The 21,847-nt window shown below is 42.6% G+C and overlaps 1 protein-coding gene across 1 annotated transcript in view; it reads left to right on the top strand.

The window, feature by feature from the left end:
* col4a2 (collagen, type IV, alpha 2) overlaps positions 1–21,847 on the top strand; it is a 57,555-nt gene that overhangs the window by 19,955 nt on the left and 15,753 nt on the right. Inside the window, exons 4-14 of the mRNA XM_070975389.1 lie at positions 645–725; positions 19,150–19,284; positions 19,375–19,419; positions 19,514–19,630; positions 19,728–19,796; positions 19,888–19,923; positions 20,093–20,146; positions 20,356–20,391; positions 20,525–20,566; positions 21,514–21,585; positions 21,728–21,772. Of these exons, the coding sequence (XP_070831490.1) occupies positions 645–725; positions 19,150–19,284; positions 19,375–19,419; positions 19,514–19,630; positions 19,728–19,796; positions 19,888–19,923; positions 20,093–20,146; positions 20,356–20,391; positions 20,525–20,566; positions 21,514–21,585; positions 21,728–21,772 (732 nt within the window). The remainder of the gene's footprint in view (positions 1–644; positions 726–19,149; positions 19,285–19,374; positions 19,420–19,513; positions 19,631–19,727; positions 19,797–19,887; positions 19,924–20,092; positions 20,147–20,355; positions 20,392–20,524; positions 20,567–21,513; positions 21,586–21,727; positions 21,773–21,847) is intronic.

The raw sequence follows: 21,847 nt of genomic DNA, 5'->3' as shown, positions 1-21,847 counted from the left end.
ATTAATGTCTCCAGCTATCTCAACTAGCTTCAGGTCTCGACACCTCTGACCTGTGGGTTGGGAAACCCCGTTTGTGTGACTTCTTTCTTTGATCATGTCATGTCCACACTGACCCCTGACTGGCTCTGTGTGCTTGTGTCATGTCTAGCACAGATCGGCTAGTGATGGTGGGTGGTTTTGTTGGTATGCAGACATCCAAAGACAAATTGTCCCTGTCAGTGGTGGGACCCAGCCTATCTGATGAATAGGATTTTCATGAACACATGGGTATCCATTATGTGTCCATTATGAGTCATTTGAGCCACATCCAAGGCATCCTTTCTGCACACCAGACCAATATACACAACACAGCGCAGACAACACAGCAGCAATCTTCCAGACTCATGCAACAGAGCCGCAGGCATAAACAAGTGTGCTGAGAAACCACAGTGTACACAAACACAGCCGGTCACACCTACAGTACACAACAATTTACCCCACACTGTGTCCCATCCAGTGCACAAAGCAGGCAACGGCACATGGACGCTGTTGTGTTTATGCAAATGAAAATGCAAAATGTTGCAGTTTCCTCTCTGTGCCATGTATACCCCGTCCTACAATAGTCCTGCTCTAACCTTCATGTTGTCTGTTGTCGTTTCTGACAGGGTGGGAAGAAGCACAGCGGCGAATGCGGAGGAAGAGACTGCAGCGGAGGATGTAAATGTTTTCCAGAGAAGGGTGCCAGGGTAAGTCCCTTACTGTCCCTTACAGCAACTACTGTTCCAAACACCCGTCTCTGTCCCTTTCTGTAACCTCTGTGTTGACCAGCTCTAGCTCTTGGTTTTCAGTCTGAATACCAAATAAGGCCACGATCACATATGAGGCTGTCATTAACTTGGTTGCCAACAGTGCATACCTTCCTCCTAACTAGCTCACACTTTAGTGCTTCAAGATTTACATAATGTCAGGCTTTCTCACACTGCACAGTGTGCTAATGGAAAAATAATTAGCAGAGCCTGGAGTAAATCTAATTGCTTCTTTTAGTCTCCCTATGCTATATTGCATATTAAAAATGGCCCCACATCCTCATCTTTAAAGGATAAAGGCCGTGTTATTCTATATGTTTCATAATGTCAGCAAATCCCATAAAGAGACTAAGATCAATAATGAAGTGATCCTTCTTGCAAATATCGTCCAAGTTGCTGCGAATACTCACAAGTGCATCGAATGTTTATTCATCCACGGCTGAAAATAGTCCCTAACAAATTCTAGATTTATTCCCGTGTGAGAAATGTTTGCTAAAAAGTGCCAGATCCCTGTTGGTTTCAGAAATTACGCAGGCTTTTTTTTTTTTTTTTTAAATTAAACATCATGTCTGACCCATTTTTAAATATCCACATCATTTGTTGGAACAAATGGGCTTGAAGGCGGAGAGCCACATTCAGGGTTTGGAAGTCTGAAAGTGTTTAGAGAGGGACTAATGCGCAGTTGGCTTCGGTCTTTTGTTGACAGTAAGAATTATAGGAGAGCATCCATCCTGGTTTATTTTATTTTATTTTTACCCCTTGTTGCCCCACATTAACCTGATGAAACTAAACTCATAGCAACATCATGTGTGATTGTGGCCTAAAGTCTTCTTGAAGGACATTAAAGTATCACAACAATGCAATGTGAATATGTCGGATCACGTGAATGTTTGAGTCTGACGCTGCCATATGGTAGACTGTTGAAACTCATTAGTTAGACATACTTATCACATGTTCATACAGTTGAAGTGATGAAACTCATACCGTTAACTTCTGTAAAAGAGGTCAGAGTGGAGGGAGTGTGTGTAACGCATTAGTGAGAGGAATAAAAGACAGAAAGAGAAGAGAGGGACCAGCGAGACAGACATAGACTAAACATATTGCGATAACAAGCTCAGAGTGAGTGACCGAGGTTCTGCATGACTAAAGGCTTTCTGCTTCAGACACGTGCTGCCTTGATCATCAAATAGCTTTCTGATCGTTGGATTGGGGAGTCCACATCCGTAACGGTCCGCTTTAGGCATCAGACAGCCAACGCCTGCTTTCCACAACATGTGGACATACGTGTTGAGGAGTGAAAATAAACAGATTTGAATGGGGACGTACAGAAGTGGGTTTCTGGCGAATCTTAGCTCATGCAAGCTTGTAGAGGAGGTGGCATAAACACCACACTTAGCATCGCTGCATTACTGCACTGTGCCTGTAGGTCGAGCAGGGAAGAGCATCTGAAGAAGAACTGGAGGAGGGTTAACTTCCAGCAAAGACTCAGTTACTGTAGTTATGCTTCCAAGTCTGTTATACCTGCCTGAAGGTCCAGTTTTTCATTTATTGTCATGTTATTTATTTGATTTGTTCCACAAGGTCAGAAATTTGTTTCATTATCAGTATTTGTCTTTTCCTGTCCATTCTTGTTTGATGAATCCAACAGTTTCCTTACCTGAGCATGTAAATGTCACGTATGTTACTTAATGTTTGCTGAAAACTCATTTTTGCAAATGTCTGCATACTAAACGACCCAGGAGATAAATTAAGGCATTATATCTGATAAGAAGTCATCATCAGTTGTTAAAACAATCCTCGTATAGAAATTACATTTATATATGTTACTAATTTACAAAAGCAAATGCCCCCATCATCCACCCCGACCGCCTCCCTGTGAGTATGTTGAGGTTCAGAAATGTGGCGCTTCATTCCACCAAAAAACAGTAATAAGGGGTTTACAGAACATCATATACATTCTTAATCTATAGTTTCAAAGGCAAACTTTCCAAAGCATAACATGGCAGGTTCCCTTTGTTTCCTTTGTTTCTCTTGTCTTGTGAAAGAGTGCTCATAGCTGCGTAGATGTGGTGAACTCAAGGACTGAAATGAACTCTTATAAAACTCCCCGCCTACCAATAAGAGCAGCTCCTGAGGGAGGCATTATGAAGAAATGCAGAGGTGAAGAAAGGAATGGGCCAGCAACTGTACTTTGGCATGCACTGGGAATTTATCAGACCAACTTTACAGTAGGTCTGACCTTTGCCCTGCACGCTCTCTGTGGATACAGGAAAGCCTGTAAGGAGGCGCAGAGAGAGGAAGTTCCACATTCCACATGTGATGGATGCAAAGGTCTGTTGACAGGGTCAGCAGACTACCTTTCTCCTCCTCCTCCTCCTCCTCCTTCTCCTCCTTCTCTCACTCTTCCTCTTCGTCAGTTGCAGGAAAGGATTTTGATTGTTCTGTGACTATGTGATAATGACAGTGCTAAGAGAGTGAAGAGCTTTCGTTCAGCAGGTAAACCTTGGCATCATTTGCTGTTGTCTATGAAAATAAGATAAAATAGAAAACATACATGCGTACGTCCTTCACACAGCTGGTCTGCTGAAGAGGAACACTTCTCACACACACTGATTTAGCTCTTAAAAGTTTTGTTACTGAAAGATAAGATTCTATTTTCCAAGAAGCCAGGCGTCACTTGTGGTCTGTGAGTTACCGTGTACATATTAAAGCTGTAAATTTCCCAAAGCCTGAGAGTCTTCTACATCATTTGTTTGAATTTGTTCCTTTATATGCATTACCCAACTGATGTACTTGTTTGTGAATATAATGGAAACCAAGATGGGTTCTCACAGATGTTTTCATCCCTCTGTCTCTCTTGCTTTACGTCGGTCTCCCTCCAAATCTTTCCCCTGAGGAGAGTCATAGTGATGAGTGCTTCACTGAATGGGTCAAACTGATCCCGCAGCTGTCTGGATTGGCTGAGATGTGAGACAGCTGTGGTTTTTAGGTGATGGTTGTTAATAGGTAAATGGTGGCTGTAGTCATGTCAACATCTTGGTGTGAGTGCTCCAATACCAGTTCCTCGGTTTTCCCCACATTGATCTGGAGGCGGTTCCTCTGGCACCAATCCACAAAGCCAGGTTCAGTTTTCTGTACTCGCAAGGCTGACGAGGCTGACAATCAGAGAGCTTTTACAGGTGCCATTTAGCTGAATGTGCATGAAATCTGCAGTGTAGAGGATGAAGCAGAAGGATCCAGGACTGTTCCCTGCGGAACTACTTAAAAAAGTTGGCATTATGTTATATTTTGGCAGAAAGGGGGGTCACATGAGGTTACTTCATGAATGAATGCCAGAATTCTCATGCTGCATTTTATCAAACAGTGACCACGATAGAGAAAGCGAGATGTCGAGTGTGGACATAAATCCAGACAGAGACGAGAGACAGACAGAGAGCGTGAGAGAGAGAGAAGAAGGGAAATAATGAAGTGACTTGTTTCATAGGGACTAAATATATGAATTTCATGGATTTTCTGCTTCAGGGGGGAGAGCATTTGGCAAGCTGAGTCTTACCACCCACTCCCCTGGCAGAGAGTGTATGCAGGCGTGCAGGAAAATATCAAGCGGAGCACACTTCCAAAAGTCTTCATTGTTCTTTTGCATCATTAGTGGATTAAACTCCTGAGATTGGTAGTAAAAAGGAGAACAAATGCACCAAAATGGACTAACTAGAAAATAAATTAGGCACACAAAGCATTTGAAGTAGTTCACAAGACATGGGTTGGCAGTAAAGTGTGGTGAAATGAAATGATAAGAGTTCCAGCTCCTGTTAGTGAGGTGGTGTAAAACAGAGCAGTTTGTGGTCTCTGAAGCATGAAAAACCAGGGCAGCATGAGAGACAGAACACAAGGCACCCTGCGTCTTCACCAGAAAACATGTTTCGCAGATCAATGCTGTCTTTTGTGCTGGGAGTCTTTCCATCCTCAGTTCTCAGAAACAGGGAGTGGTGCTTGGCTTAATAGAGAAAAAGAAACTTTGCCTTAAAGACCATTAGTGTCCATCTGCATGAGCTCACTGTCTCTTCTCATCCTATACAGTGGACATGGAGAGATAAAGAAAACGGACAGAGAAACAGAGACAAACAGTGGACGTGGTAGGGAACGGTGACAGACACTATGCAGATGGAGTGATGCTGTCCTTTCCACCATGGGAAAAGCCATCACAGCTGATGTAGAACAGGAAATGACACACATCTCAGGAAGCTGAGCACAATGACAGTCCACTGATCTTTTTTTAATATAGACGGTCTCTGTTTTTGTGGGAACAAGATCGTCTCTGTGTTTGGATGTGGCTATAAATGACCAAGATTTCCTTGTTCCATGAAAACAAGCCCATACCTACATTCAGAATCCAGTACCCATGACTATCATGGACTTTCCTGTCTGCTCAGGGACAGGATAACACCAAAGAGAGGAATGCTGTATATTCAGAAAAGATCAAAGTGAATGTATTTTCACTGAAGGGTGGAAGCCCTGCACTGGTGGTTCTCAGGTTCTGGCACTGAGGATATTTTACAACCCCTCGGCATATAAAACCTTTTCAAAGCAAATCATAAAACTCAAAAATGTATGACATTCACAGTGAAGCAAAGATGCTTTTCTTAGTCTCTGCAAACTTTTTTCAACTTGGAGATGCAAAATTTTCACCAGACAGTAGTGATGTGCATGCCAAATGGACATTTTGGCCTTTGCAAACCCTCTTAAACTGTCTCCTTCTGCACTATAGTGTGTATACAGTGAACTCTTTCTAACTCCTGTGATTAGAGCTGCACTTTCATCAGTGGTCGGTAAGTTCCGTCAAGCATGATTCATCTCCTGTGATGGACACTTATTGACAGCAGACAGGAGAAATAGAGAACTGGTTTGCTGGCACTGAAAGCACACTGTGTTTGTAATAAGGGCCTGTTGTAGTTTCACATATCAGCAGAAGACATGATTTGTAATAGCAGTTTTCATTCTGCCCCTCAACCCAACCCTGCAATCAGGGGCCTCATCCACTCCTGCAGTCCCTCTCTCCTGACCCTGACCTTGACTGGGCCTGTTAGGGAAGAACTACCAACTGTGGAAGCCATGCTGAAAAAGTGGTGCATGTGTGTGTGATTGGACGACAGGGGAGGGAAGCAAAAACCTGCTGCTATCACTACAACTTTAGGATGGGAGGATTTTCCCCTCCTAAGATTGTTGGAAAGAGGAATTCCGTGGGGATCACAGGCTGGCTTTGTCCTGTGTGAAAACTAAAGCTGAGGAGCGGTAGGAAATGTCTGGAGAGCAGCTTAGACAAACAGACAGTAACCAGCTGTTTGTATTTGCTAATACATGATGTACCAGGCAAAACCGGGTAAGACATTGCACTGGTAGCTGCTGCTATGAGCCTAAGACTTTCAAGATATCTCAGCCACTGTGCGAACTTGTTAAAAATTAGTGAAGCATCAAAGTGATGCCTAGAAGAAACCCAAACTCTCACCAAGCTTATTAAATCACACCTCACACATTCCTCATGAGGTTTGTTTTCTCTACTCCTTGGCTTCACCACAATGAATGACCCCTTTCACATCATGGATACTCTTCAGATCCATTCTTATTAGAGAAAAAAGAGTTAAACCATCTCTAAATATTTCTCCACTGACGTCTTTGTCCGCCTCTACAGTCAAAATAAATTCTTTTTTTCTGTTAGTGTGAAAGCTGTTTCACCTGCCATGCTGCACCCAGCTGTGATCTGGCTTTAAGAGCCTATAAAAGGCTCACTCTCACATTTTAAGTTGATGGGTGCTGTTTAGGAACAAGAGGACTATTGTTGGTGTGGACAAAGGAGCATCTCTTTTTAAAAGACACACACACGTTCACAAACCTAAAGGAGCACACACAAATGGGCATATACTATTACTAAAGATGGAGTAATTATAAAGTATGTCAGTCATGGAAGATAATATTGACCCTTCTGTGAACCCCTCCCTCCAACAGCAGTTGTCCAATCATAGCTTAGCAACCGTAAGTAGGCACAGAGAACCTGTCCAGTTTCGGATTGGACAGTTTTGAATGTCATCTCTTTTAAATTAGGCTTTGTATGAATTAAACAGTATTTCATCTGCTCTAGTTAAGCTTCACACATTAGCCTGGCCTTCTTACTAGCATAAATTAGTAATTTAACCCAGCTTTACCTCCAAAGCCAATAAGCATTTCATTAGCTAACTACATTTTGTGGGGTTGCAGATTACATTAAACACTATATAGTACTTCCCCGCTGTGTTTAAAGCTAACTTTAGCTGCTCTGTCCTGCTCTTTATTGTATTTTTGTTGAAGGTTACACTCCAGCAACCCCTATTACCAAGATGTTAGTCCTCATTATAAAGGCCATTTCTTGTTAAGTTTGAAACATTCTGTGTGAAAATAAGAACAATAAGGCATAAATGTAGCTGTCGTCCAAGAATTTAAGTAAGCCAAACACGGTTATGTTAGAATTAAATAAGATTATCGTATACCAGGACTGAGTAGCTGTACAATAGAAGAGGAACGGTGCAGCTTCTTTTTTTTCCTTTAGTCAGAATATGTGGGTGGAATGATGCATACAGTGTATTTAGATTTTGTCATTATATACTCGAATTTCAGTCAATGACCTTGATGTTGTTACCACCAGATTAGTTAGACTTAACAACTGACAGTAGAGTCATTCAGTACTCCAGTAATTTATGTGTATTTAGGTAGCCTTGTGTGACCATCTGTGGCCTGACTGTGTTATCATCAGCCAGAGCACATGGTGTGAGTGTAGCCAAGGACAAAGAGTGAACAAAGATCAACACGACTACAATAAGCCTGAGATATTCTGTTTCATGTTGTGGCTGGGATTGTGGATTGTTGCCACATGAGACTCTGAATTATGCATACTTTAGCCCTGATCACTGAGAAATATGGCAATGAGCTGCTTCTATGTCTCAAAAGAAGCCTCCCCCCATTTCTGGAACTGTTTCCTCATTATTCTCCCGTGGACACATTCTGTTACCAGTTCAATCCATCTCCCCCTCCATCTCATTGAAAAGCACGTACAGATACACATCAAGTGTTCAATCAAGTCTGTCTGCTCTGTTCTCACAATGAGGAAGTTGGGTAAATAAGATGTTAATGCTGTATATGCTCTGGGATGTATGCATTTGATGTGCAGACAGCAGTGAGGAAACGTTATGGCTGACAAAGAGGGCTGTAGGAAAAATGTGAAGAGTTGTGGGTCACAACAGCAACACCATGTGTTCCCCATCAGGCCCTGCTGTGAAACCTCCATCGGGGGCCGGCTGCAGAGGAAACAATTAGATCTCCTCTAAGTCCTCTCATATTTATTCCACTTTTCTGAGAAAGACATCTTTTCATTGCAGGCTTTTTTTTTATGGAGCAGGGATCAGGCCTCACATTGTGCTCAGCTCTCTGTAATTTTGTAATTTTGGAAATGTTCTGTAGTATCTAACTGAAGTGTATTATTTTTCCCATGGCACAGTGTCTTGGTGAAACAATGTCCTCTACATCTTCCTGGAATTAAGAATGTCAATGTGAATTTACAGTTGAATTTACAATTTACATTAGTCACCTGAGAAGCTGCTAATTCAGTCAGTAAAGCACATACATGCATGGACCTTTGCCCTGATCTGCTTCTTGGCAAACTATCCAGGAATGTGTGCTGCAGCTGGAATGGCAGTGGGTGTTGCATCCCCATGTGGGAAATGGGAAAAACTGGCAAAATTGGACTGTGGAGTGGGCCAGCTGGATGGGTCGGTGGGTGCAGATCTTGAGGATTGCACGGGTATCCCTGACACTAATGTTAATGGCTGCAGGCCATGTCAGTCAGGGCCAACATCACAGCTGGGTATTCAACTATAAATCTCTTTTTCCATCCTTGGGTTTTCCCATTGCTGTGTGTTGTTGCATTTTTTACCCATTTGTAAACCATTTTGCAAGAATGTTTTGAAAAGTGCCATACACATAAAGATATTTATGGCTCCAGCTAACAATTATTTTCATTATTGATTAACCTGTGTGGGTTTAGGGATGGTCAGTTGGTCCATCGCTTTGACCCAGATTGAAATATTTTAACATGTATTTAATGGATTGCCATGAAATGTGGTACAGACATTCATGTCCTACACAGGATTAGTTATACATACTTTGGTGATTCCTTAACATTTTGTCCAACTTTCATCAGGTCAATATTTCAGTCTGTCCAGTACTTTGGTTTATGACAAAAGACCTGAAAATCTAACGACATTGCCATCAGTCTCAGCTACGCTCCATGTTTCATGCTAATTAGCAAATGTTAGCATGCTAACTAAAGTAAAATGGTGAACATGGTAAACATTAGGCTACCTGCTAAATCTCAGCATGTTGAAATGGCAGAAAATACTGTAAAATGTTTTGGGTAAAACTAACAAACCCCAATGAAAAATGTGTAAAAGAAAAGAAATATAAGCCAACTTTCTCACACTTCATCATCACTCCTGTGGCCTCCCACACTGTCACACTCCACATACTGTATAAAACAATATACATTACATACCTTCATGCCCTAGGGTGTGACGTTCAACGTCAGAGAACAACTTCACTGAGGAAATTGAATTTTCCTTGGTGGACTTTCATTAACAGAAGGTCACTGTGTGCAGGGCGATCTGATGTATGGAAGCTGTAATGGCATTATAATCACAGCGATAAATGTAACAGTGGGATTATAGAGGCAACACACCCATGATGGACTTCATTGCAGACAGACACTCAGGCACTTGTGGACACATGATACAGGCACACAGGTGGTTGGTCTCCGAGCTGAGGGCAACACCTCATTTGAGACTGTGCGCCATATTCACTGTTTCTCACATACACACACATTATACGCACAGGCTGCAGCTGTGTCCTGTTTAGACACACATGTGCTTGGACCACAGACTTGAGACGTCTCATTCCTCTAACGTGAGGCAATAGCACAGGTGTCGGGCCCCAGAGACCCCTGGGATAGCTGGAGGTCCGAGCTGTTCTGTTCTCAGGCTGGGATCCCCCCCTCGAGTCTTGATCTTCAACACACACCCTCAACACAAAAGCAGACTCACACACAGGCACTTCAGTCCAAGCATTGGTCATTAGCAGTCCTCTCTGGTCTGGATGCTGTCAGATCTCTGGCACATGCGTGTTCACGTGTTCTGTTGAAATGACACATGCAGAAATTAGCTCAGTCTAAACACATTAATTCAAATGTAAACGGCTCCCAAAGCGGCTAAACAAAGAGCAGCAGAAAAACAAAGCAAGTGACAAGAAATAACTCATGATTGTCCGAATGTCATCTGTTTTCATCCCTCTACTCCATCTTTTGCTCTTTGCACATGAGAATTTTAGAGCAGATGAGTCAGGGGAACTTGTTGTTGCAACAGAGATCATGAAGGTCTGACTCAAGATTTGTCTTCATGTCAACAAGGAATTAGATGTTTCTCACAGATAATTCTTAACCAGATACCATTGCTGATATGCTGCTGTTCCACTGTAGCCTGCATGGCCTTGTTGCTTTTTTCTGTAACTCTCAACATATCATCTTAAATCAGCTCTGATCCACCACGGTCACGTAGAAGATATTCAGATGTTTTCCTCCAGCCGGGATTCGGAAAGCTGACCTCCCTGACTTCAGCCAGGAGATCTAAACACACTCTAATAGATATCTAAACATCATCCACAGATGTTTATTTATTCTAAACCCTCTTTCTCCTCCAAGCAGAGCCCCTCGAGCTTCTCCACTACCCCCTGATCTCCCCAAACCCTCCAGGGGAGCTGAGCCCCATTTTCCCCTCTGGGCATCATGTAGAAGGGATGCGGATCTTCAGGAAATGAGTCCAAGAAAAATGTATCCAAGAAAAACATATGAGCTGCATTGTAGAGCAGTGGGACCAAATCGACCACAGAGTCTGAACTCTTTTGTGGGAGTCTGAGAGAAAGGGCAGGCATTTACTGTTTATGTGCTGTAATTTGCCTTCCTGGCCTCATTTCTTCTTTCCTTGTTTCCTCCATTTCTTTCTTTTCTGTTTCCTTTCCTTTCATGGAGGCATTCATATTTGAAAGCATTGAAGGCATCGCCATTGATGGGAGCTCCATGAATGCCTTTGAGGAAAGAGAGTCCAAAAGTGTGCAGTTATCTGTTTTCGTTCAAAGCACGTGTTCAAAGCATTCATCTCAAGCATTCCTCAGTCTCGGTTTATCCACCTTCCTCAACATCACACAGTGTAAATCCGGCAGCTCGTAGAGACACTTGCCATGATTTCAACTTCACCAGGAGGAGTTTACATGAGAGAGTGTTGTGTGAATGCAAGTGCACCCACTGTGGTCTGTAGATGTTTCTGTGGATGTATGAGGCTGTCGGTGGCCTGTCCCACACTGACAACATCACAGAATAATGTTCACGCTGCGCAGCATCAGTCTTCCCTCACCACAACCCCTTCTGTTTAGATTCCAGAGTTATTTCTGATGAGATACAGTATATACAAGCACCAGGAGGGCAAGCCTTAAGAGATTTTAGGTATTAACATTGTTTGCAACGGAGTGAATGTGGAGTTGAAGAAGCATGGAAGTACAGTTTATATGTGAGTGACAGTTTGTAAAACGGCTAATATGTGCATGCATTTATGTGTGAGGATGGAGATGCAAGACAACATTTTTAATTCTAGGTGGTATATTCACAGTATCTAGGAAATATCTTGTTTGCCTTTGAGACATGTTATCCATTTTCCCCATATCTCCTATCTCTAGTGACCCTGTTTACCAGTTGCTCTTTCCATTTCTTTACATTAATTCTTCATATTAAATACAGCAATATTCATTACTGTGATATTTACAAAATGTCCTCTGTAGTTCCCAGTTTTTCCAGACAGACAGATGGAATAACAGAGGGAGCTTCCGGCCATTTGTTTATTGATTTATTTTATTCCTCTCTGAGGTCAGAGGTTTGTGCCGTGGACTGTGTGTTCCCATCCTGTTCTTAGCGGGTCGTTCCCAAACCGTCCACCCCAGGGGACAGTCTGGGTCCAGATGAAATTTATGGTGTCAGACGGGGGGACTTTTAATAGATCTGTGATTTAGGAATGAGAAATGCAAACACACCCACGTACACACAGAGGGAGAGGACAGAGAGAGATTATGGTTACTGCATTTTATACAATGTGAAGAGGAGGAGTTTTCTCAGAGATCTCTTGACATGGGTCAGACGTCATGAAGGCACTTGCTTAGGTTTACAGAAGTAATGCAGTGAAGTGGAAATGTAAATATGTCATAAAAGTAGGAAATCACTCACACTTCCAGACAGTGAACTGAACTGGTGTTGTCAAAAAATGGTTTAAATATATGCTACATATTTGAGGCTGATAAACATTTAAAATAACATTACACAGTTCCAGTTTTACTGCCGTCTTTGATTGAAAGTTTTAAGTTTATGATGGGTGTGGTCAGAAGAGAGCTCTTCTATGCCTTAAACCCCACCCAGCAGTGATGCCAAGGTGTACTGACACACCCTGTGGTGAACTTATACATCACTGCAGCAGGGTAAGATGTTAAACCACTGGAGGTCAGCAAAATCAAGATTTGCATCTCATTTCCTACTGGTCCATGCAAGTAGCTTCAGATTCATTTTTATTTAGATTTATTTTTAATTTATATTTTGGTTCCACAGTGATTTGATTCGCTGTGAACCGTTTTTATTGGAACTTCTGTCTGCCAATGGAAATGAAAACTTTGAAGACAAAAAAATTTAAAATGGAATTTTTCAATGCTGTGAGCACAAAAAATGAAAATTCCATTCCCCTTCGTTGCAGTGTGGTGGCAAATCCTAACGGCTTGTTACCACGAGAAGTATAGTATATGAGAAAAAATGCTTTCTGTGCACTGTTGGGTGTAGATGTTTGGTTCAAATCATCTGTAAAGCTCTGCTGTCCTGCGGGTACCAGCTCTCTCCTCACCAGGACTCACACATGTCAGGTTTAACTGGAGGAGACTGTCCAAAATCCTCCTCGCACATTCCTGCAGCTGCTAAAGATGGAGCTGGTACACACACACACACACACACACACACACACACACACACACACACACACACACACACACACACACACGCACACACACACACACATATTTTGTCTATTGTTCTTTCTGCAGAAAGAACTATCAGCATCCCATCATCCCACATTTTAGCCATTTTTGGCCGAACATAAATCTGTTTTCACAGTCACATTGTGGGGGCTTGCAATACTTGTGGGGACCAAATGCAGTTCCCCATAATTTCAATCATTAAATTTTTGGGTGAAGACTTTGGTTGAGGTTAGTGTTACAGGAAGTCTCCAGGAAATGAATGGAAGTCTATGTAATGTCCCCAAAAGTAATGAAAACCTAATGTCTGTGTGTGTGTGTGTGTGTGTGTGTGTGTGTGTGTGTGTGTGTGTGTGTGTGTGTGTGTGTGTGTGTGTGTGTGTGTGTGTGTGTGTGTGTGTGTGTGTGTTAATGTTCCTTAAATGAGGTGAGAAGTGATTGGATAAAGAGCAGACACCAGTTGGCAGACCAGTGTGAGACGGGCTGGTTTAATTTTATTGCTCTTTTACAACCGTTCCTCTAGTCAGACATAATTTCTTGTGTATAATCAGAGTCGCTCTGTGTTCTAGTACCAGTTATAGACTTTTCTATCCTCCTGTCATCTCAGTCTGTTTTTATCTCCTTCAGTCACACACCTCTCATTCACCTGTCCATCTCTTAGTCCTTTTTTATCTGACTGTGTGAAGTTTGATGATTTTATCCCAAGCTAAAATCATCAAAGGCTGAGCCCTTAAAGGTATGTTATAAAGGGAAGTGACTACTATCATTAACTCTGAAACACATCCTTGAAAGCCATTCAAATTCCAGTACTGTATAATTTGGAAAACTCACTGTCATCACTGTAAAAATGAGTTTACACATACTTCTTTATGACCTAATTACACCCAGATCCAACCTAACTCCCTGACATTAACACACATCACACACACACGCAGAGAGAGAGAGAGAGAGAGAGGGAGAGAGAGAGAGTAATGTGTGTGTGTATGTGTGTGGTGCTGTAACACACGAACTGTACAGGCATGATTCCATGCTTCCTCTTGATGTTATGTTATTGATTCAGCAATGATAATACTGATAATAATTTCATCAAAGCAGGCTATGCAGATAAAGACGTTTGGGTAATTTTGGAGCAGATAACATGAAGCAGGGGTGTTTGTTTTGGGCTGGGTAGCACAGAGAAAGGCAGGTTACAGTTAATGATAAAGGATGAAAGGTTAAAGAGAAAAATAAAACTGTTCATATAATTGAAAACTCACTATACTTAATATGAGGTCTGCAGTCCCACCAACAGTACAAAAGCATAAAATTACCAGTAAACTATGACAAAAGACAAAGAAAAGCAAGTAATCCTCACAGCTGAGGAGCCTAAAGCTGAAGGACTGAGGATGTCTTATGTTGTGCAGACTTTAAAGACTTCTTTGCTTTTTTGGGGGGCCGTGTACACTGCAGTAAATTAACTGGACTTGACTTCCCTATCTACAAAACCAACTAGACTCAATCATGGGCTAAGTCGTCTGGTCAGCTGTGATCTACCCTCTGCTGCCTCATTTCCTTCTCTTCCCCCTGTGACTTCAGTAGATTCGACAGCTGATTGACGGCTCATCGTATCCCATCATGAAGCTCACGAGACAGGAGGCTGAAGGTATGATGTGAGCCATCTGTAACAGAAAGAAAAGAGCCGGAGGGCAGCACGCCGCCTGAGCTTCATAATCTGGTGAAGTCATGACCCAGCTTCAAAGACAGAGAGGAGCTCAGACCAAACAGACGAGCATTTCGTATGATCAGTGTCGTTTCGTGAATGCAAGAGCCTTCAACTTTCTCTGATCTAGATTTCAGGTTCTCCATTTGTACCTTCAGTATTTTAGCACTCTAAGCTGTTAAAGAGGTATTTCTCTTTCTGACCATCTTATGGTTTAAGTTCGATCGTCCATCCATCCACTCGTCTCTCTCTCTTTTCCTTTTGTTCAGTAGCTACAAGACCATTTCAGTGCCTTTCATGTTTGCTCCCATGGCCTTGTTTGCCATTGCTTATGTTATTTGCCCATATTGTGTGTGACTGGCTGGTTTGTAGGCTTGCATGTGGTCACTAACCGCCCGGCGGAGACAGGAAGCAGAAGAATACAGGCAGGAGGAGGAGGGTAAGGAGGGATGCAAAGGGATGTGAGAACACTTGAGAGTTTGGAGAGGAGGGGAGGAAATGCTGGGTGGAAGTAGTGTGAGAAGATAAGAATGGGGAGTACAGAGGTATGAAGGAAGTGAAGCTGTGGAAGATTGGCAATTAAAGAGTAGGCAGGACTGGAGAGAGACGAGGGTCAAGAGAAGATGTCGAGGGGAAATAATGAAAGCCCAGAGTGCTAATGAAACGTCAGGCCATATGAGGTCTGCTTGATTTAAATTACATTAGTATAATCCACAACATTGATGTTATATTTTTACACTCAGTGGCCACTTTTTTAGAGGCACCTGTAAATGTTAAAGTAATCCAGTACAACAGCTCACTTATAAATTCTACCTCTACAAAGACGACAGTGTTCAGTTATGGTTGACACTGTCAGAGAGATGTTAATTTAACATCAATGAGGTTGTAGTTTATAGTGTTTTTTCAGTGGACTGCATTATACTGACAGCTGCTTTTAATGTTTTGCACAACCTGTTTATGAACAGAGGGAATAACAGGAAGAATAATGATTAAGAAAAGTACAACATGACCGCGGACTGAGATCTCAACGATAGCCTAGCTGTTAAAACCAAGTCTGAAACCTCAAACAGCCCTTTGAGGGTCCGGCATCAAAATGTCCCCACTCCCAGGGTCCTAACACACACACACACACACACACACACAGGTGGGTTTTCATCACTCGTGGGGACATTACATAGCCTTACATTCATTTCCTGGAGACTTACCCTAACACTAACCCTAACCATAACCATAACCACAACCATGATTTGCCTATTCATAACACTAAACCTAACCTAACCTTACCTAACCCATAACCCTATCCTCAGTCTGCACCCTAAAATGTAATGATTTAAATTGTGGGGGCCTGTATTTTGTCCCCACAACGTGAGTAATACATGGGCTCACACACACACACACACACACACACACACACACACACACACACACACACACACACACAAATATGCACTTAGAAACTTCTCCCTCGTTATCAGAAAGCAGACTGATAAATATCAGCACTCTGTTTAAGCCATGCAGAAAGATACAGACCAGTGCACATAGTGTACCGTGCAAGTGCTCTAGACAAGGATCTCTTATGCACTTACTTGCTTACACACACACACACACACACACACACACACGCACACACAGTTTGTTTCAGAAATTAGGACACTCCATTCCAGCTCACTTCACTGCTCCCCTCTGTCACTGTATGTTTGACTTCTCTCCTCCATGTGAATTATAGCAAAATACTTTGACAGACAGAACATTAGTCAGCATTCTTTTAATGAGGATGATGATTTACAACTGTAAGGGTGTGTTGGTAGAGTTCACCTCACTTCATATGCCAGAGGGGCTTTTTTCCACCATAACAATGGTGAGCATGAGGTTTCAGAGCAAAGGAAACAGGTGGCAGTCTGCTTCCAGATGTAAACTTCATCTGTAATCTTGACAAGAAGGAGCACGTTTCTTATTGTGAATATGTTGTTCATTGTTATTGAAAGGAAAATCAAAGGAGCTACAGCGAATGTTAAAGACGACTGGGAGTCACTGTGCTGCTGAGATGTATACACACACACACACACACACACACACACACACACACACACACACACACACAGACACCAAACAGCCATCAGTACTGCTGCTGGAATAATCACAGTAATATCATGATGTACTGTAATACAGTTTGTGTCAGTACACAGTTCTTGTGGGGCATTGATATTATGGCATGTTCTCACCAGTCAGAGATGTTTACATGCTGATTTCTTGCAGATATTTGAACTCTGAACTGCTGTTTTCTGCTTGTTCAGCCTTTTAGTGGCATGTTAATGATTTTTAGGCACACTCTTGTGTGGCTCAGTTGGTCGGCCTGTCCACACTCAAATATCTCAACAACTGCTGCATGGGTCGAAACTTTGTACAGGCGTTCATGATCCTCAGAGGATGAATCTAAAATGACTTTTCCTCCATGATACCAATAGTCATCACGTTCCTGTCAGGCTGTGCTGTTTGTTTAGTTCTGATTAGCAAATGACTGGCAAGCTACCACGCCTGTCTAAGATGTTGAACATGGCAAACATTACACTGACTAAACCCCAGCATGTTAGCTTTGTCATTGTGAGCATGGTAGCCATCCGATGTTAGCATGTAGCTCAAGCTGTCTTAAAAGGCCTCCTGCAGCCTGGCACTGTTTCATCTCAGTTGTCTGTGGTTTCAAAAGCTCTTAGTAATGCAGTGAATCGCTTCAGGACATGTTGTGATTAAATGCTCAGTCCACGCATGATAGTCACATGGAGTTTGAATTGTTTTCACAAGAGTGACAGGAGCAGCTTCATAGTCACGAATGAAGCAAAGACAAAACACACACCACCACCTCCAAAAAGCCACGTCTGTAAAAATCTACATCACACACACACACGCAGGCCGTTTGTATGAGTTCACACACATCCAGCAATCAGTTTTACAGAAGCTCAGCCGAGGCTTTATCTCACACAATCTGCATCTGATTTGTCTTTGAGTTTGTTTGAATTGTTGTCTGACATTGTTTAGGCTGCATGCAGTTTTATTAATTCCTTCAAGACCCCTTGGCTCAAGACTCATATGACAAGGCCCAGAGCAATTTCTGTCCAGCGACAAACACCATCACTGTGTTTGTTGGTTCTCACAGGAGCCCCCAGACCCCTGAGGTCATCACTTACTGACCCCCTGAACTCCCAGACCACACAAACACACCCAATTCCCAGGGTGTCATCGCCCTCACGTCGACCCTCGTAAAAGCGCCTTCCTCGTATTATTCTGTTTCCATCCCTCCAACCCTCATCAGCTCTCTGCCCTCCTGTGTCTGTGTTTGAAGCTCCTTGCCTTCACATCTGCACTGATCAACTCCCCAATACTCATGACTCTTTGCTGATGTGTGTTTGTCCGTATCCTGCTGTTCTCCTCGTCGACACGCAGCAGCGATTCTGGTGAAGAGAGGACACATAGTTCACTGCCAAGTCTGCAGACACACTGCAAATCACTCTCTCTATTAGGAGATAAAGACAAGATGTTTAAAAATGTAGCAGATGCTTGGAGACCAGAAACTTCCTTCTGCCACTGCCAGAGTCACATTTTCCCTCCCTCCTATCTGCCTGCCTGTTGTCTATCTCTCATCGCTCTCAGTATCATAATCAAATTGTTATATTTAGCTTGCAGATAAGGAGGATGTCTGCAGTTTGAAACAGACAGCAATTAAAGGTCCTCTTTAAACAGCCCTTTACTCTGCCTTTAAAGTCTGAGTGTCTTTCTTTTTCAGTAATGCCACATTTTCCATTTTACAGCCAAGTCTGGCTTTAGCTATCTATCTATCTTTGTGTGTGTGTGTGTGTGTGTGTGTGTGTGTGTGTGTGTGTGTGTGTGTGTGTGTGTGTGTGTGTGTGTGTATCTTAGAGGGATAAAGAGACAGGCAGTTGTCTCCAGGCAGCAAACAAGAACATCTAAAACAACAATATATTGAGCCATGTGTGTTTGGTTGCTTCTTTGGCATCTCTGTCCCTGACTCTGAGTCAGTTTAATCTGCCAGCTGCTCTCTCACAGCGGACGTGTGTAAGCACCCTGTTTGGCCACGGGATGGATGTAGAGAGCTGAGGGAGAGGACCTCCCCGCACAAAGGAAAAGGCGTTTGTCTCCCCCTCGTGATCCAATCAGAAAATGCAAGCAGAAGTTTCCAAGCGAAAATGTGGGAAATGGTTTTGTTTTTAATGGTTGTGGTTTGACGTGTTTCTTGTTGCATTGCTGTGATGCTTTGGTTCTAAACTGTTTATAACATGTGTCCTATTTTCACATCCTCTCTATTTTCAACAGGTAAGTTTGATTTTGTTGTTACCCCAGACATCACCAGTGTTAGCTCTGTTTGTTAAACTCCTGACATTAACTAATGAAAAGAAATTAAATAATAATTGATTCTTGTAAATGATCCAAACTGTAAGCCATTGTGGCAGTTTATTTAGATATTTTCCACCTTGACTTCAAGTGGATTAACTCTTTTTTTTTTTTTCTGTCTCTCAATGTCAGGGTCCTCCTGGGCCTCTTGGTCCACAGGGCAGCCAGGGGCCTCCGGGCAGACAAGGGGATCCAGGCATCCAAGGACCAAAGGGGCAGAAAGGTGACCGTGGCCGTAGCGGCATCATAGGTCCTAAAGGACACGTGGTAAAATATTCCTCTCTTTTTTGTCTTATTGTTAAAAGTCACTGCAGTCTCGTGTGTCTCCTTGTTTAATGTGTGACTCTTGCTCCACAGGGAATGACGGGCGTTCCTGGGTTTTCTGGAAATGATGGCATTCCTGTAAGTCCATCCATCGGTCTGGGTGAATGTAATAGAAGCTCACTGTATGTTGTGTTGAGCTCTGACTGTTGTGATTTTGACGTTTGCTCTGCAGGGCCACCCAGGACAGGCTGGGCCCAGGGGAAAGCCAGGTGCAGATGGCTGTAATGGGACACATGGAGAACCAGGCTCAGCAGGGCAACCCGGCTTTAATGGCACACCTGGTTTTCCTGTAGGTGCAACTCCAAGTCTGCATAATGATTTCTATAAAGCAGTGTTTGAGTTCCCGTAACTGACCTCTACTCTTTGTTTTTGCTGTCATCTCTCAGGGGCAGCAAGGCACGAAGGGACAGAAGGGAGACTCTCTAGAGCTGAGTGTGTACATGGAGCGTTTCAGGGTGAGGGGTGACCTCAGTTCTGAAGAAATCCTGCCTTTATAACATTACATTTATGACTTAATGTCATGGATCTTTGACCATCTCTCCACAGGGAGATCCAGGCACGCCAGGGATCAACGGAATATTTGTAAGACACATTATCCAGATTAGGGAGACATGATCAGATAATGATTGTTGCAAATGTTATTCATATCGAATTTGCAACACATTTCTTTTTTTTCCCAAAAGCTTATCTGAATCTTACTTTCACTTCATTTTCTGTTGTCATCTCCTGTCTTTCACTTGATTTTTGTCAGGGGCCTCCAGGAAACATGGGATGGCCGGGTAACAGTGGCTTCCAAGGACCAAAGGTGTGTGTGTGTGTGTGTGTGTGTGTGTGTGTGTGTGTGTGTGTGTGTGTGTGTGTGTGTGTGTGTGTGTGTGTGTGTGTGTGTGAGGTTTTTGGACAGTCTCCTCCAGTTAAAGCTAACATGTCTGAGTCCTGGTGAGGAGAGACTAATTTGTGAAGTGTATTATGATGCAAAGTGCTCATTAGGATCTTGTTTGGGTCTTCTTCCAGGGTCCCCCAGGGCCTCCAGGTCCCCGTGGACCAAAGGTAAGGCAGCAACAGTATTTATCTAATAGTAACAAGATTTTATGTACGACTGTGTACATACTGCATGAAATGTTATCAAATAGGAATTGAATTTATGAATGCAGCTACAGGTTGTGTTTGTTTTTCTGGCCAGGGCACGATGACCAAAGTGCTTAAAGGACTCAAAGGAGACCAAGTGAGTGACCATATTTCTCATGCTAACATATTAGTACTAGTGTAAGCCATTGCATTAAGGCAAATACTATGAAAGCAACACTGAGAAAATCCTGAATTCATTTAGATCACACCTCATCCGGTCCACTTCAGTTTGAGGTCTACATCCCACACAATGATTTGCAGTGGTGGACTGCGACCAAGTACATTTCCTCAAGTTTTGAGGTACTTGTACTTTACTGTAGTGTTTCCATTTAATGCTGCCTCAGCTCCACTACATTTATGTGGCAGCTTTTGTTTCTCTTTACTTTTCAGATTAAGATTTGAAGGTTTTCTTAAAACACACAATAAGCTTATAAAATACAATACATTCTTAAAGATCATAAATCATTGGTTTCGAACCAGTTAGGCTCTCCCACTCAACATCTCTCTCTAAACTTCACTTTCATTTCAACTGTTTAAATAAGTAACATTGTCCAATACTGCACAGTAAAAAAGTAGATCAGAAGACCAGCATTTTGTTTTTCTTCAACTCACGATCCCTCAGATTGATCTTGTGACCCTTTTTGTGGAGGCTGACCCCTAGGTTGGGAACCAGTAGAATAAGCTACCAAACTGTAGATAAAGGAACAGAATCTTGCTCCACCCGACCAGCTACAGCAGTAAAGATCTGTTCACACATTCCTGCATCAGTAATAATAATCCAGTACTGTAATATATGATAATAAATTAGTCACAGTGGCAACTTTGCTGCATAAGGAGGACTTTTACTTTGATACTGGAAGTAGATTTTGCTGCTCATACTTCTGTACTTTTACTTCAGTTGGATTTTGATTGCAGCACTTTTACCTGTATTGGAGTATTTTGAAGCTTTTTGATCTTTTATTTAATTAAAGGAACTGCATACTTAATGGTTATGTTTCTCTCTGAGCCGGCTGATTTTTGTTGCACTTCCTTCTTAAACCACAGGGGGACATCGGACCACCAGGGCTTCCAGGAAACTCCACTCATCCACATACTCTGCCCCCCTATGGACCCCCGGTGTGTACATCAGAAAAACATGGTCATCTTTATTCATGAACCTGCTGTAATGACATTCATGGATGGCCTCTAAAATATGAAATATAACAGTTACGGACACTGTCGCATGTACAAATAATATCCTCCCCTTTCATTATTTTAGGGACCTCCTGGGCAGAAAGGTCTGAAAGGAGAACTAGGAGATCAGGTATGTGATCACTCATGAACGGTCACACATGAATATGTTCAACACATGCAGACATTGATTCCTCAGCGTGTCATT

The sequence above is a fragment of the Chaetodon trifascialis genome, chromosome 12 (genome assembly GCF_039877785.1).
Source record: "Chaetodon trifascialis isolate fChaTrf1 chromosome 12, fChaTrf1.hap1, whole genome shotgun sequence".
In the NCBI taxonomy this organism is placed as follows: domain Eukaryota; kingdom Metazoa; phylum Chordata; class Actinopteri; order Chaetodontiformes; family Chaetodontidae; genus Chaetodon; species Chaetodon trifascialis.
Note: the sequence above shows the minus strand (reverse complement) of the source record. Positions and strands in the feature narration are given on the sequence as shown.